Source organism: Eutrigla gurnardus (assembly GCF_963514095.1).
Source record: "Eutrigla gurnardus genome assembly, chromosome: 11".
Taxonomy (NCBI): Eukaryota; Metazoa; Chordata; class Actinopteri; order Perciformes; family Triglidae; genus Eutrigla; species Eutrigla gurnardus.
Window position 1 is genome coordinate 22877939 of NC_139925.1, and position 27883 is coordinate 22905821.

A 27883-nucleotide genomic window follows, 5' to 3' on the forward strand; every position below is an offset into this window, starting at 1 on the left:
AGCTCGGAGGAGGACCGAGTCGGTGAGACGGAACAGACCACGTAAGTGCCAAAGGACGTTAAATTGTGCTGCAGGATTTTTCAGCCCTTAAGGTGTTTGTGTGATGCGGTTAGCTGTAACCACGGACTGTGTAATACTGTGCCCGGGTTTGTACAACCGTTGTAACGAGACTGCAAACTCGCTGACACCCAGCGTGTGTCCTCCTTTGACCGCCTCTTTATATCCGGCCATTATCATTATGTTGTTTGTGTTTTATTGAACAATGATGCCTCTCCCGGTGTCCCTCTTTCTGATGAGATTATGTGGTCTGTGTCTCCGCCTGATCTCCTGTCGTCAGGGAGACCCCCTTTTGTTATTATGAACCCTCAGGTTGCATTTGGTGCTCTCTGATTGGTCGGTTCCCCGGTGGTGAAAAAGCTCCTGATAAGTGGGCCTGGCTTGCCTCAGCAAATCAGCACCCGACCCCTGTCTTCAGGAGGCCGCGGGGCCCCGCCTCCTTATTTACCGAGTATTTCGGATGATGTGAGTGAAGATCGTCCAGGGAAACTTTGCAGTTTCTGCGCAGAATCTGGAAAGTGTTGTTTTTCTCCAGGGTGTAAATATCTGACTGAGGCTTTGAAAGATTTTCTCCAATACAGCTTTTTTTTATACACCTGCTGATATTTTCCCTCACTATGAAACTTAAAAATGAAAAGAAACCTGGTAAGTTTGAGTTGGTTTTTGTTTCCTTATATTGAGAAGGTGTTAAAAAAATTTCCATATTTTGTCTTTGGTTAAATATCACTTTAATACATACTTGGTGCTGGGCTCAGAAAACAAATCTTTCAAGTCTCTTATTTTACAAATGTAATCTTGATATAAATGAAGGTTTCAGGGTTTTAGACTGCTTAATTAACCAGGATTTAAAAAAAGAGTTTACTCTTAAATGTATAACCATGTAATGTTGTTGAAATTGGCAGGGAATTTCAGTCTAACTTCCTCACAGCTCCATTTCAGGGCTGCTCCAGGGTTTGTTGTGGCTGAGTGTGGATGTCATGCACGGTAAAACTCGCTCTCACAAAGGGTGCAGAGAGAGCAACTGAAAGTTTAGGGACCTTGTTGCTTAGACGTCTCGTCAGCATTCATTACATCGATCCACAATTGAACTGTGTTGGTGAGAGAGACAAAGAGAAAGGGTGGAGGCGTGCTTTTAGTTTCTGCTGCCGAGGACATTTATGCAAATGTCACCGGTGAGAAGTCTGTGCATCGTAGTATGAACCCGAATCAGAGTGGGCCAAATGTAAAATTCATTGTCTCATCATTTGATTTACAATGGCAGAATTCTCACATTGAGATTTTGTGCTGCATAATTCTAATGTCAAATGTAAAGTTTCTTCCTAAATCTTTGACCGCACATAAGTAGACATATTTTATTCAGCACGACAGTATTTGACGCGACAGGCCCAGCACCATTTCATCCGTTTTACTGCATGAGTGTGGATACTTCAGTAAATATAGGAACATCATTATTTACTGTCAAATCTCCAGCAAGTAATCGGAAACACTTCATTGTGTCGGGGTGCAGTAATTTGTTTATTATGTGGCTCCAGCTACTACAATAATGTTCACTGGAAGTAGAAACAGAGCTCAGCACTACATACTAAGTGGTTGCCAGGCAACCAGCCACCAGCTTTAGGCTGCTGAAACTGAAAATTTGGTGGCCATTTTTAGTCACTTTATATTTTGAGTGATTACGATGCTATGCAGTTGTACACAAGCTTAATGATGAAACGTGAGATGTGTACGTGTGCATGTTGTAAATGTGTATAATTTTCTGCCGCCAGGACTTAACACGTCTTTGACAGTCAGTTCAATTTGCACATTCGTGAGTGTGTTGATGGATTAGTCAAACTTTTCACCCTACAGGCAAGCACCTCCACTTTCTTCATTGACTCCTAATGCCTTTGTCCACATGAGGAAATGCACCAACACACATGCAGCATTGTCACATCATGCAGTTCTGGTTTTTAAATATCACTAATGTAACAAAATATTAACATGTATTTATTTTGAGAGGCACAATTTCTGTTTGCTGTATCTAATTTTTAAGTTGCTACTGATGGCAACCAGAGGCCAAGGATCAGTTGGCAATCCCTCAAAATGGTTGCTAATGGCAACTGGGCACTGTTGCTGTTGTCGAGCCCTGATAAAAGATGATTGGTAGCTTATCTGTGGCTAATTCTGTAGGGAAGAAACATATCCAACATAACCAGATAAAACAGAATCACCCCACGCAACAGGAAAAAGTACAAGAACTTTTACAGTTATACAGTATGTACTCCAGATTCTGTATCTGCAAGTACAATGAGATATTTGCAATGACATATTTAGATTTATTAGAACACACCACCAGTGCAATAGGTGGTGTGACTTGTGACGGTCAAATAACTGGAGAAGTGCGATGTTGCAATGATCAAACAGCTGATGCCAATGCATTGATTATTTGCTGTGGTCAGCTGTGATGCCTGAGAACGGAAGACCCAGATGATGTAATGAAGGGGACGTCTCTCCGGTAAACTTTGAAATGTCCGGTCAGAGCTCCTCTGCTTTATGGCTGCGTTATCTTTGGATGGAGGCCAGTCATCCTGATAAACTCGGATAACCCTCTAAGCTCTCCCCACCCAGGGCCAACACTGGAATGTATCGCCCAGGGTTGTGATTCTTCACTTTTGTCCTTAGATTTACTTTCTAATCAGGTGACTTTTGCCTGCAGTACCCCTTTGTTTACACCAGAAGTAACTTGGCAGCAACTTAACATTGACTGTCTCCTGGAATAGAATTGCCTTTGTTTTAACGAGAAGGCTAATTCTCTCGCTCTTTCTTTTTATACTTTTTATCTTTTCATTTAAAGCCACCTGATGAGATTGTGTCACAGGTTCTCATTCCAAAGTTTAAAGCAGACAATAAATACTATGTTGAGTGAGTTAAGGAGGTATTTTGGGGGAATGTGCATTATTTCAGTGCAGAGCAAAGGCCATGAAAATAGGAAGAATGAAGACCGGAAATGATGCGGGAGAAATTCCGATTTTTTTCCTTCCTGATACCCCATGCCTGAAATGGGTAAAAACCAAAAAGTAAAATAAGTAATTCCCTCTCTAACATGTAATATATATTGCTGAGAAAACATATTTAAACAAGTGTTTGTATTCAAAACTAAATTTTACAAGATTGCATTTGAATACATCAGGATAATGTTATAATTTACCTTCACCCAATACAACTGAATGCTTGAACGCATCAAAATGTAACTCAGTGCCACCTCTGTCATCGTTAGCTGCTAGCTCCGTTATTAAGCCAAGCAGGGCACTGTGCTTCCTGCCACTGCTAACAGCTAATGTTAACTAGCTCTGCTCCTCTGATTTCTTTGTGCAATATATATATTGCCATATGAAAAAACGTAAATTTTCACCCTATCCTTGAAAGCTTTATCGTAGGCATCTGGACTTGCTTTAGGGTTTTTGAAGATGTTTCTTCAGTTCAAGAGAGTTCTTGAAAGCTTTGTAGTTGCCAGACAACCTTCACAGACAAGTTTTACCCTAAAATTTTAATATCGTGCAACCGTAGTTCCTAATGCAATATTATCAGGAGGGGAAATTATGTGTAGAGTGTTAAACCACGGACGCATAATAGTTTGCATATATGCAGCCGTATTAGGCTATATTATGAATATTATTTTTATTATCATCATCAGTATTTGGAGAGTTGCAGTAAGAGAGGTACACATTCACTGTATGGACACACGTTTGCAAGGCCAGCACTTGTTTTTTCTCAAGCTTTCCAAGGAATGTGAATAGTCAAATTGATGCAATGTTTGGTCTCAGTTTTAGAGACATTTAGATTCGAACTAAAGTGTGTGACTGGTTTACAGATGGATGGAAAAACATACTTTTTTGTCTCGGGGATTCTATGACGGCGTATTAGGATCATTGTCAGGGTGAAAAAATGTTGTGCAATAGTCTGTGCCACAAAAGTATAGGTTGATTAAGTCATCCACTGTCGGCATTACACACACCAAATTCGTTTTTGTTTCTCTTACTTTACAATCTTTTAATTTTCAAGTTTTTTTTATCATTAAGTTGCAGGTTCTTTTTTGCTTTTTTTTGTAAATGTACGACTAAATTAGAAAAACATTTTTTTACGGCTCTAATACACCGACATAGGCTTCAGAGTCAGCTCACTGATACATCATGGTTTTTTGTGGGGTGGGGCTGGTGGTGCAAGTTTGATTGGCAGTGTTCATAGAAAATGAAAATGACAGAATTGAAAAGTCTGGGCCTACACTGAAACCCTGGATGTTTCTCTGTTTAATGGCTTCATTTTAAACAGAAGAACCTTTAATTCAGGGCACCTTCCAGCTGGTTATAACCTGAGGGTGTTAATTAAGTAACAGAATAACTTTCATAAAAATTTGTCAGAAAGGTCTGCCACAGGTCAAGTCAATATTCTACCACTTACTGTTGCAGACGGATTGTGAACAGGGTGTGAACAGGTTTCAGTCAGGCTATCTGAAACCGTTTATTGTTTCCCAAAAACAAAGAAGACTTTTGTCCTCATGTCTTTTTCTTCAAACAAATGTGTTATCAGAACACTAGAGTAGGACTGTTTGTTTTTCCGGCGATACAAATATACATTCCTTAAGCTCACTGGTAGGTAGTAGTAGTAGTAGTAGTAGTAGTAGTAGTAGTAAGTGGTATCTGTATGACAAATATGACAATATTTTTTGACCACCTCGGTATAGAAATTTAGTTGACTAATGATTTTTAAGTATTTTCACTAAGATATATATATATTTAAATATCCGTCAGTAAAGTGGGTAAAGGCAAATAATAGAATAGTCTGGCAGTTGACATAATACGGCAAATAATATACAATGGGGAACAAGTAAATCATTAGCATTTCTGCTTGAAAAAATAATAGAGAAATAGCTGCAGATGAATTTTCTTTTAGTTAAGTATTAATAGTGAAACACTGAATTACGGAGTTAAGAATATTATTGAATCCACTGTGTGCACAGTGTTCAGATGGCCGCTGGTGTATTTTCTTGTCACACAAGCTGTGCAACAATTATTGCTCTTGTCTTGTGCTCTTTGTGCAGTATGGTGGCACACAAACCCCAGGCCTCACTGTCAAACCTGAGATTAAAGGCATAGCAACTTTTAATAGAAACAGTTACTGCCAATAAGGTGGAAAAACATGTACACACACACATACATGTTCCTCTGCAAGGCAGAGGTGTGTCAACCCGAGGCCTCTCAACTGCAGGGACCCAAATCACTTCGGGAGCCCACCGTATATTTCAGGATTTCTCTTGTTTTTTTTTTTTTTAACTGTTAAATAAATTGCACGTTGCAATATTTTAGGTGGCATTTTGCAATGAAATAGCAGAAGTAAGTGAACATTGCGAAATTAGTTGAGTTTTTTTTGTTAAAAATCAAAGGCAGTTCTATCTGTGATGCAATTAAAATAATTCTTGACAAAATGTGAGGTAAAATGATTCCAGTATGTTTAACCGCAATGTTGAGAGTTTCAAGCCTATTTTTTTTACTATTACATTTTCACATTGTCCCATGCCTAGTCATAAGTTTCATTCAATGAGTCTTTAATTTAGGGGGGAAAGTATAGTTCATGTGTCTTAATATATTATGCCTTGTTGTCACCAGGTCGCCTGGCTGATAAAACTTGTGTTGCACATTTAGTTTGGTTCTTTTCCACTCAATGGCAGTTGAGCATTTGCTGCATAAACGTTTGTTTAGCCCAGTGGCTCTGTAGGATGTGCTATAGCATAAAGATAGAGATGCCAAGATACGTCTCCTCTTAAGATTGACATATTTCCTCTTTGTTTTTTCTCGTTCAGGTTAATCTGGTTTTTAAATTTGAAGTGGAATAAGTTGAGGGAGTTTGCACATTCTCTGGTGATGTTGACTGGTTCAACAAACGTTTCACCTCACAGTCTAATCACTGAAATTGCTTCCCCATAAAGTAGATCTGTGTGCGTGCCAGTAAACGCACACAGGCATGTCTGATCCTGAGAGTAACAGCAACATTTACATATCACTAATGCAACAATATTATTATTTGTTTATTTTTGGGTGCACGTTCTACTGTCCCTATTGTTTATATGTTAACTGTGGAGCCCTGCACTCCTCAGCCCCCGGCTACTACTCCTCGACACACTGACCTTTGGCTATGTGCACAGCGGTGTAGCTATGAGGACATTTAGAGAGGTTGATCAATGCTTAAATAGTGACCTGTGGGATCATGGGAGGTTGACAGGAATCTTCTGAGTAATGGCTCCATTATAGTTCCTGTTTTTGTAAATAATATATAATCACCCTGCTGTCATTATTTGTAATTCTGAATACCTAAATGATGATACATATTTGTCCCCAATTAAATAAAAAGACAATCTGTTCCTTCCTGTCATTAACCGTGACACATAGACTACATCTTTGCCTAGCAATGAATGGAGTTTACAGTTGTTTGTTATCTGAAACCACAACCACTCATTGATGCTCTAATGAAACATTCAGGCTGTAAATTAACACTTGCCTCCACAACTGGAGTTTCTGCTCTGAGGACATAATACAATGAAGGGAAACACAAAATTGAATTTTGAGGAAAAAGCATTAGGGTCATTCCGTGTCATTTCATCAAATGCCTCCCACCTGACCATCTTAGAATGTCCTGAAAAAATTTGAGTACAAAGACACACTTGTTAATAGGACAAATCCAAAATATTAGGTCTCTACTGTCAACAGTTTTCTCATGAAACATCATTGAATGAAGGGTAGTTTAGACGGTTTTTGGCATCATACTCTGAAAAGCCATTTTTAAATGGCATTATCTGGAAAATTATCTCACCTGTGGCCTTCAAAATTTCTACAGTGTATATCTGTTACTAATAGCCTCCAGACATGAAATATCAGGGGTGTAGCTTAATGATAACCTAGTATGGTAGGTACTTAAAATGAGGCTTGTTGAAATAAAGTAGTACATTTGAAGAGTGGCTGAGCTCCCATTTTTGCAGATAAAAGACTTCTATCACTTCTGCCTCTATCTCTGGGGTTAGCTTAAACATTCTACAAAATATGGTCTCTCTTAGATTATTAGTTTCACAGATATTAAGGCTCAAAAATGGAAGTAAACACATCTTTGCCCAACTTCAGAGTCATATTCCAAAAAACTGACAACACGTATCAGGTCCAAACTTACTTTTTTTGAAAGATCGTATTCTTGTTAAAATCATATTTAAAAATCAGGAGGGTGTTTTGCCTCAATTTGTCGCAGTGATTTTTTAAAAATCCTGATATTGGTGGGGTTTTTGTGGCTGGTTTTGGTACTGCATGTCCTAATAGCCTACCAGTAAACATCACAGGAGGGCAATTCAAATGTGTTTTTTACCATTTACCAAAGACTTACATGTGCCTAAATGCTACTGATAAATTTAGCCTCACAAAAACATTAAAATGTAGCACAGTTGTAGTTACAGAGGCAATAAGTCCTTGAATGTGAGTTAAACATGCTGAAAGCAGCTTTTAATGTCTTAAACCATGAACAAAAATAGCATAATATTGAAGACTGTACATTTTGTTATACTTTAAGTATATAAATTACACAACCAAATCAAATAATAATCTTAATTTGAGCATAAGATTTTACAGTACATTACAGTACAAAAGTCTCCAAAGTTTGATATTGAATAACAGTTTGTCTCTATGCTCACTATGAGGGATCACACATTTTTCATCTTTTAGATCCAATTCCTTCGTCACATTCATTAATTTGGCAGTCAGTTTACAAATTGTCTAATGTACATCTCTGCTCTGTTGTGCTCATCTTTTTTAATGGCATACATGCACCCAGTTTCTGTAGAGGGAACGTCAAATCTTGCAATTCTATGCTGCAGTGGGACATTGCACATCTTCCCTTCTTGGCCAGTAGAAACTCTTGGCAGGGCCATGTGGGTGCATGAACTGACCAGTACATCTTCATCTGAAACATCTCTGATACTTCCTATCCACCATTTCTGATCATAACTCACATATTGTCTCATAGTGAGCATAGAGACAAACTGTTATTCAATATCAAACTTTGGAGACTTTTCTACTGTAATGTAAAATCTTTATGCTCAAATTAAGATTATTATTTGATTTAGTTGTGTAATTTATATACTTAAAGTATGACAAAATGTACAGTCTTCAATATTATGCTATATTTGTTCATAAGACATTAAAAGCTGCTTTCAGCATGTTCAACTCACATTCAAGGACTTATTGCCTCTGTAAACTACAACTGTGCTACATTTTAATGTTTTCGTGAGGCAAAATTTATCAGTAGCATTTAGTCACATGTAAGTCTTTGGTAAATGGTAAAAAACACAATTGAATTGCCCTGCTGTGATGTTTACTTGTAGGATAATAAGACATGCAGTACCAAAAACGGCCACAAAACCCCCACCAATATCAGGATTTTAAAAAATCACTGCGACAAATTGAGGCAAAACACCCTCCTGATTTTTAAATATGATTTTAACAAGAATACGATCTTTCAAAAAAAGTAAGTTTGGACCTGATACGTGTTGTCAGTTTTTTGGAATATGACTCTGAAGTTGGGCAAAAATGTGTTTACTTCCATTTTTGAGCCTTAATATCTGTGAAACTAATAATCTAAGAGAAACCATATTTTGTAGAATGTTTAAGCTAACACCAGAGATAGAGGCAGAAGTGATAGAAGTCTTTTATCTGCAAAAATGGGAGCTCAGCCACTCTTCAAATGTACTACTTTATTTCAAAAAGCCTAATTTTAAGTACCTACCATACTAGGTTATCATTGAGCTACACCCGTGATATTAAAGGTCTGGAGGCTATTAGTAACAGCTATACACTGTAGAAATTTTGAAGGCCACAGGTGAGATAGTTTTCCAGATATTGCTGTTTAAAAATGGCTTTTCAGAGCATGATGCCAAAAACCGTCTAAACTACCCTTCATTCAATGATGTTTCATGAGAAAACTATTGACAGTAGAGACCTAATATTTTGGATTTGTCCTACTAACAAGTGTGTCTTTGTACTTGAATTTTTTCAGGACATTCTGAGATGGTCAGGTGGGAAGATTTTCAGAAATTTGATGAAATGACACGGAATGACCCATTAGGGTTCACACAAAACACAAAACACTGTGTCCTAACAACAACTCACAATATCAGTAAGCTATTTGGATTCAAGATGTTCTTCGGATCATGTCATGTGCCGGTTGCAAGTGAGTTTTTGGCTGAGGCTGTGGAGGAAAATGTGATTGTCACTTGAGGCTAACGTCGTCTTCTACTTGGCTGGCCTCTAACAGTGTTGCTTTATATTATGTCAGAGAAGAGGGTCATGTTTCTGTTTCCAGCATCTCACAGTTTCTGCCTGTGCCTTGGTGCTTGTTATAAGTCTATATGTCTATATGGCTATAAGTTGGAAGCAGCTGACCTCAGTCATGAATTATCTTGTGGGAAACAGCAGCAAAAAGGTTGCGTGTTGTAATAAAACATTAAAACATAAGGTAAAACATAGACAGATTGTTTCTGTTGAGATTGTTTCTTACATGATAATCCCTATATATATTTTAATCAACTCTATGTTTCACTTATCTACCATTTTAACAAGCTGACAGGTTTTTCAAGTCCTGTGACTATAATCTTATATCTATCCTATAAAGGAAACTCAGCACTTTCAATTCAGGATCCCCCATGCAGTCCTATATCTTGTGTGTGCGGTTACTGTGCCAAAGTTCAAGAAAATCTTTTTTTATATGTCCAGGTCATGTTTACAGACATCAGAGCAGGCCAGTAGGTGAGAGGGTATAACCAAACAATAAAGGAGGTGATAGGTGACCCCTGATGAAATGTAACCAAACACCAACCATTGGAGTAGAGCAGCAGCAGAGGCTACTGCATGCAACAGGAACAGGTGTAGAGGTCACTGCAGGTAACAGTAGCAGGTGTAGAGGTCACTGAAGGTAACAGGTGTAGAGGTTACTGCAGGTAACAGTAACAGGTGTAGAGGTCACTGAAGGTAACAGGTGTAGAGGTTACTGCAGGTAACAGGTGTAGAGGTTACTGCAGGTAACAGGAACAGGTGTAGAGGTTACTGCAGGTAACAGTAACAGGTGTAGAGGTCACTGAAGGTAACAGGTGTAGAGGTTACTGCAGGTAACAGTAGCAGGTGTAGAGGTCACTGAAGGTAACAGGTGTAGAGGTCACTGCAGGTAACAGTAGCAGGTGTAGAGGTAACTGCAGGTAACAGGTGTAGGTGTAGAACTGCCTATGCAAAGAGATGCAGGTGGTTTCAAAAAATAGGGTAACAAAGCACAGCTGGAATAGAAAAGTTATGTCTTCCAAAAGAAATACATTTGATGTGGGAATTTTGGGAAGGGGTTTAGCTTATACCGTAGAGAGAGAAATATATATATTGAGGCCATGAGATTTTATTTGTTAACTGAATTTATTTATAGTGTTCCCATGTTTTGATTAATTGTACAAGGACAAGTTGTTAGATAAAGACTTTAATAAAGCTTGTTCACCCTGCTTTCTCGGTATGACTGTTTTAATATGTCATCACCATTCATATCTGTACAACAAGTGATTATAATTAAATTGTTTACAGCAGCACAAAGTTCATCATAGATCCAGCCTCTTAATTTTTACTTCAGTTGATCCATTGGACGAAATAAAACTTATGCTGAAATTATCCTGTGCAAGCAAATAAACCAAAACATGGAAATACACAAGATTAAATAAAAGACTACAAATGATATCTTGTGTGCACAAATGAATAAACTGTGGCATCAATTGATCTATTTTTCTCTCTATGGCAGATGTGATTCCATTATCTAAGATGAAGATATTAATCTTTCACAATGATGACAAACAGCAAATCATCACAGTGGAAGAACAGGACCGTGTAAATGTTTGTCAGTTTTGCTTGAAAACATAGTTGCTTAAGTTGCTTTGTTTCCGCTCTGGTTATCACACAACTAAAGCCTACTGAATTAAAGACAAAGAAACGCTGATGTACATCTAGGTTTAATATAGCAGTTGCTTTGTGGTGCATTTTCACGTCTTGCACTATCACTCGTCTTCCATCAAGGCCAGTAAATCTCACTTTAACTGAATTAGAGCGATCGAGAGACAAGAAGCGAGCGGCAGACGGGAAGAGGAGAGGGAGAGAAACAAGAACGGGAATAGAATATGGAAAACTGAGGGAGTGAGAAGGGAGGATAAGTAGTGAAAAGGGAGATGCAGTCGGAGAGGGAGAAAGATAGATCGTGTGCATGAGAATGCTGGGAGATGGAGAAAATAGGAGGCTGGAGAGGAGATGATGGAGGAGGGAGGCTGTCTGTTTCCATGGACACCGTGGCTCTTGTTGAGCTGCGGTGGGGTTTTTAGTGCTGGAGTATTTTTATTTATTGTGTTGAACTCAATGTTCCGCCCAACGAGCTATCCTGACCAGACTGTGTTCATAGTGACTAATGGGGACGGCAATGTTTGTCCAGTGTTGAGGGTTTCTTTCTTTTTCTCTCTTTTTGGGGGTCACTCAGATGATTTGATCATGAATATCATTGAGTCAGTTTTAATATCTCTCTTGTAAATGAGACCCTGGGTCTCAATGAGATTTTACCTGTATAAATAAAGGTTAATAAAAATATCTCACCCTTGTTCCACCCTGGTTAATGAAGGGATGTGAGCTTTGGTGAATGTTGCTTTCATTCACCAGTAACCAACCTGACTGTTTGTGTGTGTGTCCAGCTGTGTCGCTCTGCGCCGCCACAGCGATCACCCCGGTGTGTCCTGTCTGATCAGCTCAATTGGTTATCATACGATAACCGTTGACATATTCTAATGACAATTAATTGATCAGCATCATTTTTTATGTGTTTATTTATTATCACATATCCACATACTATGACATTTGGTCTAAAGAAATGAATTTCTGCTGCAACGTAAAAAGTCTGAAATCTTAATTAAAATATTTTTTGAATATTGGCATCAGTCGAACTCTGTGTTTTGTCATTTTGATCTGTATCATGTGTTGGTTTTTAAAAAGAGGTTCATCTCAACCTTCTCTCCAGCCTTCCCCTGGTTCGGCATGGACATCGGTGGCACCTTGGTCAAGTTGGTGTACTTTGAGCCAGTCGATATCACTGCAGAGGAAGAACAGGAAGAAGTGGAAAACCTCAAATCCATCCGCCGCTACCTCACCTCAAACGTGGCCTATGGTATGTCTGCCTACACACACGCCTGTTCACACCCAAATACCTGCATCTGTACATGTGTGTAAAACAGGGCAAGTCAGGTCAAGAGCACACTATAAGAAGATGGCAGAATAATCTCTTTGATAGTGTATGTGGCTACTGTTTTGACTTAAGCAGGATACTTATCCTGCACTCTTTGAGCTGGAAGGAAAACAATACTGAGAAGCATGTAAAACATACACATGATGACACATCACTGAGCTGACGTGTAACTAGATATTGGTCAATATGAGATTGTCATGTCACCGTTATCCTATGAAAATAATTCACAATGTTATTCAAATATGCTTCAAACTCTTCAAATAAAACCTACTGGTGTCACTTAAGAAACACACATTTAGATTTTTCGTGAACATCCTTGTGATTTTGTTGTGCTGTTCAGGTTTATTCTAGAAATGATAGGAAGTGCTCAGATGAACTTCGACCCCAGCATTGAGTGAAGCGTGTTCGTCATTTACGAATGGACATCGGTGCATTGGAGACCTAAAGTATGAAAATGGTTCCTCCCTCACTCAGGTAAAACCGGCGTCCGTGACGTCCACCTGGAGCTGAGGAACCTGACCATGTGCGGCAGGACCGGGAACCTGCACTTCATCCGCTTCCCAACGCAGGCCATGCCCCGTTTCATCCAGATGGGTCGCGACAAGAACTTCTCCAGCCTGCACACAACACTCTGCGCCACCGGAGGCGGGGCCTACAAGTTTGAGAATGACTTCAGGACGGTGAGGACGGAGGAAATGTCTGATTGGGGTCAACATTTGTATTGACTAAGCAATTGCTAATTAAAGCATTATCACATTTCTTCTATAATTGTTGCATTTTTAACTTGCTGCACTGATGTTGTCTTTTCAACGATAATCTTTAACTTTAAATCCTCTGGGACGGTTAAAACCCCTTTGAGCTGAGGTCATGTCTCTTGTTTGTTGGTCAGATGGCCGACCTGGAGCTGCTGAAGCTCGATGAGCTGGACTGCCTGATCCGCGGCTTGCTGTTCGTGGATCGGGTGAGCTTCAACGGACACCCCGAAGGCTACTACTTCCAGAACCCATCAGACACCCAGAGTTGCGTGAAGAAGACCTGCACCCTGGACAACCCTTTCCCCATGCTGCTGGTCAACATCGGCTCCGGGGTCTCCATCCTGGCCGTGTACTCTGAGAACAACTACAAACGGGTGACTGGGACCAGGTGAGCAGGGTGGACGCCGACTGTATGTAGTAAGAAAAATAAAACCGACAACGTCACAGCAAGCTGACACCTACTCGCCTTCAATTATAGACACATTTTTAAATGTTTCATACATAGCTTTTCTGCACTAAATTGCCTTATGCTGTATTCACACCAAATGTGTGATTTTTCTGTACAAAGTCAACACAAAAAGGCGAAATTGCCGTTGGAAACACGGATGATGACACCTCCTCCTGACGTCCCGGTGTTGCTGAATCCGAAATAGAGGAAATAAATGTTGTCTTCAGTGTCTGTGGTCCCCCAGAGGTCTACGATAGTAGCTCATAGTAGTCCAGAGACCAGACCAGACTATGCTGAGAAACCAGAGACTGTCTGTGGTCCCCCAGAGGTCTACGATAGTAGCTCATAGTAGTCCAGAGACCAGACCAGACTATGTGGAGAAACCAGAGATGGATTGTGTATTTATGTCTAGATGACCTTATTTGGAGTGTTGATGGAACAGCTACAATGTTAGCATAGCCTAGCACCCCTCAAGCCAGACTCCATTCATAAAAAGAGCGTCTTGCAGACAGACCTAACAAAGCATCACTTCAGACTTTCATTACACCATCAATATGTAGTTATTTCAGCGTCCTTTTATCCGTTTATTGCTATTAAATCACAGCTAATCGTTTATTTTGGGTTCCCCCAGCTATGGTAAACAGCGAATACACATATCCTCTTTGTTCTTGCATCAGCGTTGTGGTTGCCTGCCAGAAGGTGTCATAAATTGATTTTTATGCCACATTTTTACAATACACTCTTAAGCTCTTGGTGTATTTTAACTGGATAAATGATTTAGTCATCAGAGAAACAAGCTGAGCAAACGTTAGGCTCGCAGCAGCTCAACTCACAGCAGCTCGGCTCGCCACTCCAGGACGTCCTGTGTCCACTGAGCAGCGTCGGAGGAGAAATGCTGATTTTTAATGCAAAGCTGCTTTTTTCAGTCAGCGGGTCCATTAGTTTTGGAAAGGAGGAGAGACCTCTAGTTAAAACCACCTGAAACATAAACACTGAACTGACATCTCCCATGATCCCACGCTGCTTCACCACATCACCAAAATACATTTGCTGTTATTGTTACAAAGGAGAGAAAAGTAGTGGCAGAACATTGTTTCACTTCTAGCTGAACTAAAATAAATGACACGAATAAATGTTAATATTGGGAAGAAGCAGCGGTTTCACCGATTCTGACATTCTGCACAATGTTTTGAGCCCAAATACAAACGAAAGGCTTACTTCCTTTAAAGTCTTATAGTAGAGTCCCCGTTGAGCTGTAAATGAGTTTTGGACTTGAAGTTATTTGCGTGAATGAATATGTGTAAAAGGTGAAGGTGGCTGAAGACTTTCTACAGCTTTAGTAGATCTGACAGATAAGCATGAATCAGCTGTTTGAATGTCCTGCTGTCCTTTATCTGTGGTCACCTTGTGTACCTTTGAACTTGCACAATAGAGTGTGATTAGATAGCGTGTCGTTGAAAATCAAAGAAGGCTTGTTGATGTTAGTTATTTTACATGTATGTTTTATTTAACAAGCCTCCTAATTATCCGTCACTATATTAACTCTGGGCAAAGTGAGAGTCCACCCTGTTGTTTATTGTCTAGTTCACTGGTTAGAGGTCTAACTAATCCAGCTTTACATGAGTTCAACCTAGTTTGAACGTCATTTCTCCTGGAATTTACATGCATTTTAATGGCTCCACCAGCAGAAATAATTCTCACGTGGGTTACAACTTAAATGGTCCATCGTGACCCAGGGCTGTTAGATTTTGCCCAAAAATAAAATCCCGATTTCTTCTCTCAAAATCCGATTTTCGATTACAATTACGATTATTTTGTGAAATTACAAAAGGCAAAGAAATTATTTCAAATATTATAATAAAATAAACATTTTGCAAATAATTTCCCCATTGGGATTTGAGTGCAAACCTTGCTCTTATTAAACAAAAAAATCCCTCAAGGGATTAATATAAAGAACAATTAATGAACTTTTGCCATCTGGCTTTGCTCCTTGTTATCTTCTTGTAGACCTCTTGTAAACAAACAAAAAAAACAATCCCTTTGGGATGAAGAGAAAAGCCTCACTTCCACATCTATCTTAAGGTTTGTCCATTAAACAAAAATGAAAAATCGATTTTACGAGTTTCACGTTTATAACATGGTCCTAACTACATAATCGCGATTACGATTTAAAATCGATTCATCGAACAGGTCTATCGTGACCGTAGTAATCCACTGTGGTCGGCATTCAAGACGGGTCGGTGCCGGCGGGGTTGCCAACGTCGCCAAGACAGTGAAGCGAGTACTAAGGATGTGGCGTCCTTAACCTTAACATAACTCATAAATAAGTGGACGATTACATATATATTATATATATCCTCCACATGGACAAGCGGATATATCAGGTCAGATAACTCATCAACTCATTTATAACGGTTTCCAGTGTAATCCATCATATTTTTTGTTATAATCATCATGCCTCGTGTTGTTGTTTGGTGATTAATGCTAATTGTTAACCTCTACAAAACCTGGCTACGTCACGCCAGAGTAACTAAGATGAACCTTTCGTCTCCGCAGTGCAACAACCAGGACAGAGCTTCAGTATCAGACTAAGCAGTTTCAGTGTGTGGTGAAGTTTTGACTTGAGAGAGAATTGATGTAAAGCCAGTGTAAGAGGCTGCATTGACACAAAGAAGAATCCTGTTATTCTTGAATGGTGGCATCAGAGAATGACACGCTAGGAAGCGATATCAGAGCTGAGGACGGAAGTAGATTTCATTTAGTTGAGTAAAGCAAACTTTGCATATTCATTTCTTGTCTTTCTCTCTCGTCCCTCCTCATATTGTCTCTTTTGTCCTTCTCATCTCGCTCCTCCTCTTTGTCTCCCCCCTTCAGTCTGGGAGGTGGTACATTCCTGGGCCTTTGCTGTCTGCTGACGGGCTGCGAGACGTTCGAGGAGGCGCTAGAAATGGCCAGCAAGGGCGACTCCACCAACGTGGACAAACTGGTGAAGGACATTTACGGGGGAGACTACGAGCGCTTCGGCCTGCAGGGCTCTGCTGTCGCATCCAGGTGAGGAGCGATGGAGGTTCTCTCACCTGAAGGTCCACGATGTCACCACAGTTACCTGCAGCAACACACCTAATCCTGAATGCTAAATGCATCTAGGGCCATTAGAAGTGGGAGACATTAGCTGTTTAGCACTTGTATTTCCTTTGCTTCCTCTTGGATGCGTACTTACGATCTACCGCCTGGACGCTACGTTTTTCTAGAGTTTGATGCCCAGAAACGTCCCACACACAGCAAAATAATAAAATCCAGGCCGGCGGATACAGACAACACCACACTACAGACTTGGAAAATGCTGATTCGAACACTGAAATAATCTTTTTAAGACTTAAAGCATTGATTCATTTGTTGACAATATTCAGGAAGACACTATCATAGTGAGAGCATGAATGAAAGGTCTGAGGGAGGACTCTCTGCTGTTTCATGCTCTGTGTGAATGTATGGCTGCACAAAGGACACAGTTATAACAGAATAAACACACACACACACACACACACACACACACCTTTGCTTGCTAATCTGGGTTTAATATGCATACTGTAAACCTGCAGCTCTGTGTTCAAAGGTTGGTCCACAAAGCAAAGTGAGCAACACATTTCATCACCGTCGTCAGATTATAATCTCTGGTTCTAGCTGTTGAAACAAGACAAACATGTTTACTGTTCTGAAGGGGATTTTGACATTCATGGAGGCTCACAACGTGTCTGCTTCTCTTTTTGGTTTGTTAAGAGTTCATCAAACTCGTACTCAGGATGTCTGTGTGCTTATGTTTGTGTGTCAGATGTTGTGTTTCTTATGGTCTGTTGTGTTTTTTACAGTTTTGGTCACATGATGAGCAAAGAGAAGCGAGACAGCATCAGTAAGGAAGACTTGGCCAGAGCCACACTGGTCACCATCACTAACAACATAGGATCCATCGCACGGATGTGTGCAGTCAACGAGGTACACACACACACACACACACACACACACACACACACACTTGCTCTAAATAAGATGCTTTGACCGTGTGACTTTTATGCTGTGTCATCAACATTCATATCTATACAACCAATGCGTTTATGATTAAATGGTTTACGAGAGCACAAAGTTCTTCATAGATTCTATGTTTTGCTCTCACACTGAACCAGATTGATGCATTCAACTTGCAACGTCATTGTTTTTGCAGCCCTCATTCTAAGAAGCAAAGCTGTTCTGTTTAAAAGCTGAAGCTTTTCCACTGGGGATTTTTTTTTAAAGAACGCCGATGATTTTCGAATAATTGTGGGACAGCGTGTTGTAAGTGGCTCCACTGTAAACATCGTGGAGTGTAATAGTGTAATAACTGAAACAAAGGGATCCGTCCGGAGTCTTTCTGTGTGCTGTGAGCTTCTTTACAGTGTTGCCTTGTGGCATGGCGATCAAGCAGCATTGTACAGGGCTATCACTGCACACAGAGCTGCAGCCAAGACGCACACATGCAAACACACACATACTGTGTCTGTATGGAATTAACCAATAGGCCTAGATTTGATTTGAATAGTCTTTAATGTGGAAAGTCAAACATGGACGCTGAATTTATCAGACTAGTGATTTTTTGGTGGTCTTTTTAGGCAAGTCCATTTTATTTGTAAAGCACCTTTCAACAGCAGGGCAATTCAAAGTGCTTTACATAAAACATTAAAAGCATTGGAGAAAAAGCATTAAAACAAGCCAATAAAATAACATTTAATATTAAAAGAAATTTGAACAAATATTGCTTTTCAAAAGACTCTCTGAGCAGTGAAACAACTAACTACATTGTGTTTTCCTCTGGCCGAGGACAGTAAATGACCACCATCATATCATTTCTTTATTGCTGAAAACTAAACTTTTTATTACTCAGTTGACAAACTGGAGGAGGAATTCAACAATCCGTGACTCACGCTTCCTTTCTCATTTTGCAGCATTTGACACATTTATTTTCCTACACACCTGCTTCATTTATTCATTTGTCTCACCACATAATGTCAAGGTCATTTGCCTAAAATATCCATGACACACGTAAGGTATTAGCAGCATTTAGCAGGGTTTTTTCCAGACTCAATGCAATTTTAAAAACTAATTTGTTCTCTTGTTGATTTAAAGGCCTTTTTCCATAGTAGTGCAAGAGATTTACTCTTCATCAGCTCTCCAGCACCATCATGTGGTGAGGAAGAGGAGTTGCATTCTGACCACAGTTTTAGATAAAAAAAAGAAATGAATGTCTGACCTTATCCATCCAGCTGTTGTTTATTTTGTGATTCATTTATTTTGACAGATTAGAACGTTTTTTTAAACATTCACAACATCCGTTTGATGGAAAGAGCTGGGAGAAACATGTTCGGTGTAATCACTGCGGCCTTTCACAATTTCCTTCAATCGTCTTTTATTAATGCCTTCATTAGAGATGAGAGCAGCGATGATGGACGAGATAAGGGGGATGACCAGTGTTGCCAGATGTCTATTGTGCCCCTCTGTACGATCAATAATATACCACTTCACCAGTTTGTGATGCTTCCAATTAGTGCTGTCTTTACCGGCTCAATCCTATGTCTGTAAGTCATGTGACCTCTTCCAATGAGTCATGCTATCTTGTAAAGTCAGTTGTAAAAGTTGGCTATTACAAAAAATGTCGGTCAGATTGACCCTTTTATAGCCGACATCATCAAAAATATATTTGTGCACATTTGCGTTTTGCTGCTTTAAGACACTTAAAACATTGTAATAAAAGTTCTCCAGAAAGTTTCACACTGGATCACTTCAGTTTCATTAAACGTGTTGACTACTGCCCCAGCTGGCTATATTTGGTTCCCAAAACGTTCTGGGAGGACAACATTACACAACATTACAAGTTAAACAGATTGACGTTAGCGACGTGGTGCAGCTATTTGTTCTCATGGGTATATACAGCCTTAAAATGTTGTGATTTTAACATTTCCCATCTGACAACAAACCAGGAGCGGTGGGACCTGAATCCCCAGCGTTTCTTATTTCCAATGAGGATTCATGTAACTGTCACACACATGCTGGAGCTTCAGTGTTCTGACTCCTTGAATGTCTCTCTTCGTATCAGAAAATCGAGCGCGTGGTGTTTGTTGGGAACTTCCTCCGTATCAACACGGTGTCCACCAAGCTGCTGGCCTACGCCATGGACTTCTGGTCCAAAGGACAGCTAAGAGCCCTCTTCCTGGAACACGAGGTGAGCCGCTCCACTAAGCAACTGGCACGTATCGCTGTAAAGGGAGGGCTTCTAGGGAACAGAGAACTTTATTTTAGCTGCCGTTGTTTTGTGTTGTGAGACTTAGACTCTATTTTCCATAAATAAGTGTTTTTAGGTATCAGGATTGCTTTGTTTTTAACTTCATGTGCCTGTTAACATCTCGGGACCAAACGTTGTTTCTTTGTCTGCTGTTCATTTGCATCAGGGTTATTTTGGAGCCGTCGGCGCCCTGATGGAGCTGCTCAAGACAACAGAGGACCCGTGAAGGAAACGACGTCGTCCAGCCCCGAACGCTGTGACGTCATCACCTTTTGATGCTGCTGAAAGGTCCCGTTGACAGAGGCCGCTAAAGGAACAATAAGAGGGAGAGAGAGGAACTGAGAAAAGCCATTTTAATAATTTAACACTTGTAAATAACATTCTTCTCCTAACCCTAACAGAGTCCCCCTATCATCGAGGTTTTAATATTGTAACCTTTAATTTATGGTTTCCTGTAATCAGCCCTGTGTCAGGAAGCACAGAGATACAGAGGATTTTAGTTTGTTTGTTTTGTTTTGGTCGCTGTGTGTGAATAGCTACTGTAGCATTACGTCCTGGAGGCTGCGGCTCCACGGACGACTGTTTGTGCAACAACTCGTTAAAATGTGAAGCTCCTCTTGAATGGGCATGTGGGCGTTTTTACCAGCAGGGACCACAATCAGCTGTGCAGACGGACCGCCGTAGCTCGCTAAAGTTACTGATTCCGTAAAAAAAGCTGGTGGCCACCCAGCTGCTAGAGGTTTTTTGTTGTTGCACAAAAAAGTTTCCCACAATGCCACAGTCCTCTGAGGAGTGCACTGAAGCCAAATCCTGTTGAGATTCGTACGACACCTGCCTCCGTCTGCCTCAGACGGGAAGCATTCAAACAGGCTCTAACTGTTTCTGTTGCTCCGCTGAACACGGCCTCTGCTTTTATGTTCCGTCTGCCTACGTGTTAACCACATTAACAACATATTGCCACACAAGCATGTACGTAAGCAGCCGTGCAATGCATTCTGATAGTCCTAGCCCTGCATCTTCTCTGCCACCCCGCTGCCTTGTTTGGGTGTTGCAGTGTGTTTTCATGAGGAATTCTTGTGACTCCCAGCATAAGAAAAAGGTTCAGTTCACCTTCTTTAGTTTGTGTTTTTACGGTCTAATGGTGCCGACAGTCTGATCTGTTATGAAAGTGCTGCCGGGTCGGTGGACTTTCATCCCCCTGAGCTTCCACTCACACATGTTATAGGAGTAGCTTTTTATTCCTCTTGCACCATTAGGATGCTGTGTGCTTCACTTCAACCAACCATATCTCGACTTTTGACCACGCTCACATTCGGATTGAATGTTTGAAGGGAAGTTTGCAGAATTGATCAGATCCTTAACAACGTCTGCAAACAGAGTTGTGTCACGAGCGTGTTTGTCCCGATCCATATCCAAACTAGGAGACGAGTCGTGTCCCGATGCAGCGGCTGCATCCTTCGGAGGACTTTGCGGTCCACTTTGAAGGCCGTGAAGGATCCATCAGTTGAGGATCCTCTGAATCACGTTTTGTTTCAGTCAAATCCAGGATGCGGCCGCTGAATCGGGACGCAGTAAGTTTAGTTTTAGTTTTAAAGTTGTGTAGTAGTGTGGAGTTCTCAAACTGTAGTGAAGATTCTGGGACAAAAAGCCCCTTTTTGAAAATAATCTGTAGTCATTTGGACAACTGCGATGAGTCACAGCATCACTACATCACAGCTGTGTGGGGTTCCCCGTCGTGTCATGCTGGTGTTTCCCTCCCAGCCTGGACCTTTTACAGCCTTTCATCGTGTTTCTAATCCAAGCACTTGCTTTACATATTTAATCCCACTGTCCACATGCCTTTACTCTCCACCAGAGAAACTGTGCCCCTCCCCTTTTTAGTTAAATGTTACGCAAGTATCCGGAGTGTCTTATTGACAAAATGGAGTGATTGTGGTTATCTTCTCCTCACCGTCGTCTAACGCACCTGTGGACTCCACTTTGCCCCCGACAAATAACATGTTTGCTGTCGTGCAGTTATTTTTTTGGTTTCATTAGAAGCTGATTGTTTTATCCAAGACAACTCACAATACGCTAACATTTTAAAGGCTGTTGAAGCAGTTATGTTTGCAAATTATAGATTGAACCGAACCCTAATAGTTAAATCATCAGGGAACAGAAAAATCTCATTTTTACAGAATTGTAGGTCACATTAACAAAGGTAAATATAGAGGATAAGCCCCGCCCCTTCCTGTGTTCCTCGTGGGACCTTATTTCAGAGAGAATATGTACAGAACGGTGAGAGCATTCGGTGAATTCCACATATGATGTTTGTCATTTAAAAGATACTTTTTCACGTCAAGAAAGTCTGTCTTCGGTTTGTTGTTGGATCATTAAGTTTAGTGTGAAACCTAAACCTAAGCTGTTGTTAGTTTTTAGTAACATCCTATTACCAAACACACAGTCTTGTGCTTCAAGCGTTATACGACAAAATGAGATTTCCTGACATTAAACATCATATAAGTAATTCATCTTAAAATTCAGACAGGATCAGGAAATAAATTGTCTCTCACCGTTGACTATTGTACATATTTCTTCCAAAATAAGGTCCCATGATGAACACAGGAGGGGCGGGACTTGGCCTCTATAATTAGTATCTTTCCCCCATTGGCTTCAATAATCCAAATGCCAACACTAATTCAAGTGTCACCAGTAAAGTGGTGAAATACTATTCAAGTTTTGGAGGGATTTTGTCGTTTTTCTCTTTTCTGTTCTGTTTTTAATACTTGCCTTGTTCCAACTGGTGTTTGGTTGATCATTGTGGCCTCGACCTGTCAGGTGCCACTCCGCTTCCCAATCAGCCTGCTGCCGGTTATCTCGTGCCGCCCCTCCTTCTCATCTGAGACTGGGTTGCCTTCGCTGTGCTTACATCACGTCTGTGCCCTTCACTTTCCCGTGGGATTTGAACTTCTCTCCTGCTGAACTTCACCTCCATGTTTTTCATGCGTTCTGTGCTTGTGTCTGCCATGGTACTGTAACAGAGGATTCAGTGCAGTTAACACACACTCAGAGTGTCTTGTAAATTGTGATCATTTTAATATTCAGCTTCCTCAGATCAATAATAAGAACTTGGGCTTTTTGAATGTTTTCCAACTTTTTATTCTGTTTTTGGTTTGGGAACATTTTGTTTATGGCCAGTACTAACTACAGTAATAATGTGAGTTTATGTGGGGTTTTTTCTCTGTGTTATTTTAATACTGTTAATACTGTTGTACAGAATTTTATTTTCATGGTTTTTATTGTTCTTTTTTGGGGGGTTGGCACAAAAGAACCAGTGTGATTGTCTGTAAATCCCTGCTTTTGTGCTTTGTGAGGCTGCAGAAGCCTTTTACTAAACGTGGTGATCAGACAAACACGTATCATCGCTGTGTTGCAGAGGCTTTTATCTCGTACAAGCAGCATTTATTATTCATTTTGTGGCTCAGTCCTGGCTTCTGTTTTAAGATGATGCTGGTCTCTGTAAAACACGGATGACATGTGTTTGAAAGTTTCTAAAATGTACCTGTGTGTTCTCAGTGACGATGTAATTATGAGTTCTAACATCACTTTAATCCTCAACTAATCTAAAACGGTTCCGAGCCGAGCGACGCCTGGTTCAGACTACGGGATGTTAGTGTCGCTACGATGGGCGCTGTGTCAGATTAGGATTATAGAGTCATAAAGCCGATACGCATGACAGGCTACATGTCGGCCCCCGGCCAATCATCGCTGCCCGTCTTTCACCACGTGTGTGATGTCATACTACTTTTTCCCCCTTAACCCTGTCCCGATAGTCCCCTCGAGGAAACATCAAAGAGGCGGGGCTGTTGTCGCCATAGTAACATTAATGTTCCCGCCATTTCACAACAACAACGTTCCTCTTTCGCTTCGCCATTGTTGTTTACAGGTCAGCTCTGTGCTCCCATTGGTCGGCAAAGTGATGGCCATGACAGAAGGAAAGAAAATGAAACATGCTAGACTTCCTGTCTGGAAATCCAAGGGTGGCGTCTACTGTATAAAACCAGCGATTGTGGCCCGCCGCACTCAGCATGGTTCTGAGCTGACACAATCGTCGAGTTGGAACCGTTTAGTGTGAACCAGCGTTACAGGCTGTAAACGAGTTATCAAGAGTTCAGATACGTGTAGTAGCGTTGTACCTACCTGTTGATCTGCTGCTGCAGCTTCAATGCTGGAATTCAAATCCTTCACAAACACCCATGATCCTCAAAGCAGCGCCAAGGACGTTTTTGTCCTTTTCCCCACATGTCCTGTGTTTACAACACAAATACGGTACGAGGCAAGAATTCACATTGAAGCAAATCAGCTTTTCAGCATATTTCTTTCTGTTGTCACGAGTCAATGATGTGGCTTCTTTAACTGCTTTGATGGCGGTCCGAGTTTTTATTTTTTGATACACTTTGTTTGTGGTTCATTTCTCAACCGGGACCATCTGTACTCGGATCAGTTTCTATTTCTGCTTCAGAGCGTCGCCCGTCGTGAAATCTCCCCAACAGGCTATGCAGTAACTCCTCCATCGATCTCTTTGTCCCGTTTCAACAAACTCACCTCTTCTGTAAAGCTACCACAGTTGAATTTGTAAATGTTTTAAAAAAAAAATAATATATGCAACCCTGTTAGTTTCCCCTGTTTGAATTGTGACGGAAGAGAATCTCTCCTCCTGAAGTTTTTGTCCTGCTGATACAGTTGTTAACACTATTTAAGGCGGACGCTCACAACAGGATGTTTGAGACGGCGTTACGCGGCCAAGTAAGCGTAGCGAGCATGTGGCCGGCGTGAGCTAATCATGCTGAATGCAGCCGTGCATCTCGTTGGATGAATTTAATTTTTTTATCCTGGATGGACATCAAACTGTAAACACCTTGTTGCCGTCAAACCTCGTGTTGCATTCTGACCTTTGACCTGTGTAACGTGTTTTTTTGTTGTTGTTTTTTCCTCCTGCTAAACGGTGCCGGGTTTCCGCCGAGGTTCTTAATGTAGTCAAACATCCTGTTGTCGTGAACGCATCCAGCCTTTAGACCTTCTGGAATGCTTGACTGGCAGGACGGACCTCTTCGCGCTTGTGTTTTTGATTGTACAGAGATTTTTGTAAATAATATTAATATGATATATTCTACACCAGCAATCTGTCGATTAAGTTGTTTCAACCGTTTCGGGGCCTGGCTTCCCAAACATGACTCGGCACTTAATTAACAATCCCAGCGCAGACAGAAGAACGCATCGTCACCAACAGGGTTTACAGTGGATAATTAACAGTGATGTATGGACATTGATGATACTAAATACTAAACCCACCCCGTTTTTACATTTACTGTCACTTTCATATCTTTTCCCATTTGGGTTCAGGTCAATTTGACTTTGAATAAAACTAGCCATTCACTCTGTCTGAGACCTGAAGGGGAATGTTGAATAAGTCCTCTTGGTGTCCACGGTCCTGTTTTGCGTCTGCTGGATTTCAGTGCCGGTTGTTTCACATGATCTGGATCTGGGTTTTGGGAAGACCAGTGCTGGTTGTTGGTGTCAGTTCTGCTGCTGCTTTTAACTCCGGTTTGAAAAAAGAAAGGGTTAAAAAAAAAATATATAAAAAAATGGCGACCTGCCTTGTGCAATGCGTATGTAATGATGTGAAGAGATTTTTTTTTTCTAAAAAGGAATTAAACTAAAACTGGATGAGAGATATGTGTTCTTGATGTTTCTTTACTCACATTACACTGTTTATGAAAAGAAAGGAGACAGATATAAACAAAGCAAAAGACAAGACTTAGAAAGAAAACAGATTTAAATAGCTGCAGCAATGACAAATCACAGGATATTCACTGTTCGGAGAAACGTTTGTGGGAGTTAAACCCGACAGAAGAAGGATAAACACCCACACGTAGGCTACCTACATTTGTTTAGATAACCAAGTTGTTAAGAGTGAAGCTGTGGTAATGAATTTGGTTTCACACTCGTGGCATCGAATTGCAGTACAGTTCTAATTTTGAGATATATCTAAACATTAACCTCAATAATATACCACCAGACTAGGACAGTGTCATGGCTACCGCATATAAAAAGTACCAAAACACAACAATGGAATAATATGCTTTAGCCAAAGCAGCTACTTCAACATGATGTAATTTTATGTTAGCTACGGCGCAGTCACTAGTTTTTTATTAGCTTCAGTTGGGTAGCTAACTTTATATTAGCTTCAGCTAGGTTACTAGTTTTATATTAGAATCAGCTAGGTAGCTAGCTTTATATTAGCTTCGGCTAGGTTACTAGTTTTATATTAGAATCAGCTAGGTAGCTAGCTTTATATTAGCTTCAGCTAGGTTACTAGTTTTATATTAGAATCAGCTAGGTAGCTAGCTTTATATTAGCTTCAGCTAGGTTACTAGTTTTATATTAGAATCAGCTAGGTAGCTAGCTTTATATTAGAATCAGCTAGGTAGCTAGCTTTATATTAGCTTCAGCTAGATAGATCGTTTCATGTCAGTAGGCTATTGACTAAGTAGCTAGCGTGATGTAAGCTAGATTCTAAGGAGCTGAAAAACAAGTGACTGCAGTGTTTCCCACCAGTTTTAAATATACTTTTAGTGGTAGCTGATTTTTGGGATAGAGGGGGGGGTGTCGTTAAGCGGGGGTCTGGGGGCATCAGACACTTCATTTCCTGCATTTTATGCATCAATTTACGGTGGCAATGTATTTATGTAAAGCAAAAGTGTAACAGTGTTCTTGCATGGTGTTAAGGCCCCACATTGGCTGACTGGCCATCAGCAAATTTCATTGGCTGCAAGAATGGTATGCACATGCTGGTGGTGTCCAACCTAAGGTAGTGGGCCAGTCTGGGCCAAACACGCCAGAGCTGATTTGTTTTGTCCCAGTGTGGAAGATAGCTAGAATGCAGCACAGTTGCTGAAAACAATTACCCAATAAGGAGAAAAGGAGTTTTCTACATCTATTCTAATAACAGGGATGTGACACACACACAGTGATATCATTTTGATGTTTTTAATGAATGTGGCCTTTTTATACAAACTAACAGCTGTGAAGGTTGCAAGAGGATGTCATAGACAAGAGAGGTGGTTTGATGTCAATATATTCACAAATGACCGAGCTATTGAAACAGAAAACCTTAAAATGTTCATCTTTCAGGAAATATGTTTTTTTTTTTTTTTGCCACTATGTATAATGGCAGTGGTTTGACATTCCTATGTTGAAAAACAAAAGGTTGCACTTTAACGACGGTCCCTAACAACGGCTACAACAATAGGCGCACCTCGCGCTCTCCACTGCATCGTCATCGTTGGTGAGTTTGAGTTCATCCCAACTGTGGATCGACTTCCAAAACCAGCTCTCCAACGTATCCCCAAACACTGTGAGAAATGGAGGTGTCGACGCGGACCTAATGAAGAAAACGCCGACGGATGTCAAATATTAAAATACACTCAGGCCGTTATTCTCATAGCGGCTATTACGTCTGTGTCTGTTACCCGGTTAACGCAGGGAAAAGTCAATATTTCTGCATGATATTGTTATTACGTCCAATTGCTCCTGTTATAACCTGAACGCATCTTGCCCAGTTGATTGAATGAGTCGACTTGTTAATACACTGTTTGTGCCCGTGGACTCGTTCAGTGATCTTAGGTCGCTCGGTTAACACACCTGGGCGGTCCGTCCCAGGACAGCGTGCTGTGCGGGGGGAACACCGCGCTGAAACTCGTTTGAAGTACTTTTTTAAAGGAATGATATCTGGAGGTGAAAGGGAAGTGTTTGTGCAAGTGTGGGCACTAGTGTGACGCTGATGTAACGAGTTAAGTATAAAATACAACGATAAAAACACCGCTAAGTAAAGGGCAACGAGTTGCTATCGAGACGCGCTTGTCTAATGCGCGCGCCCGTGTGTGTGCGCGCGTGCGCCCCTCCTCCTCGGAGCTGCAGTTTGCGGGCTCGCTGGTGTGCAGAGCTCCTCCGGGGATC

General features: G+C 40.7%; 1 protein-coding gene across 2 annotated transcripts; it reads left to right on the forward strand.

Annotated features, from left to right (window-relative positions):
• The first annotated feature begins 10 nt into the window (after positions 1-10).
• On the forward strand, positions 11-25596 carry pank1a (pantothenate kinase 1a). Of its 2 annotated transcripts, none has more exons than XM_084020778.1 (8): positions 11-41; positions 12151-12297; positions 12850-13055; positions 13265-13518; positions 16453-16629; positions 17445-17568; positions 19700-19825; positions 20052-25596. In XM_084020778.1, the coding sequence occupies exons 2-8, from the start codon at positions 12168-12170 to the stop codon at positions 20109-20111; spliced, it is 1077 nt and encodes a 358-aa protein (XP_083876904.1). In that variant the 5' UTR covers positions 11-41; positions 12151-12167; the 3' UTR covers positions 20112-25596. The 2 variants fall into 2 exon arrangements, with proteins under 2 accessions (XP_083876904.1, XP_083876903.1); XM_084020777.1 differs by lacking the exon at positions 11-41 and adding an exon at positions 660-702.
• Positions 25597-27883: the final 2287 nt, after the last annotated feature.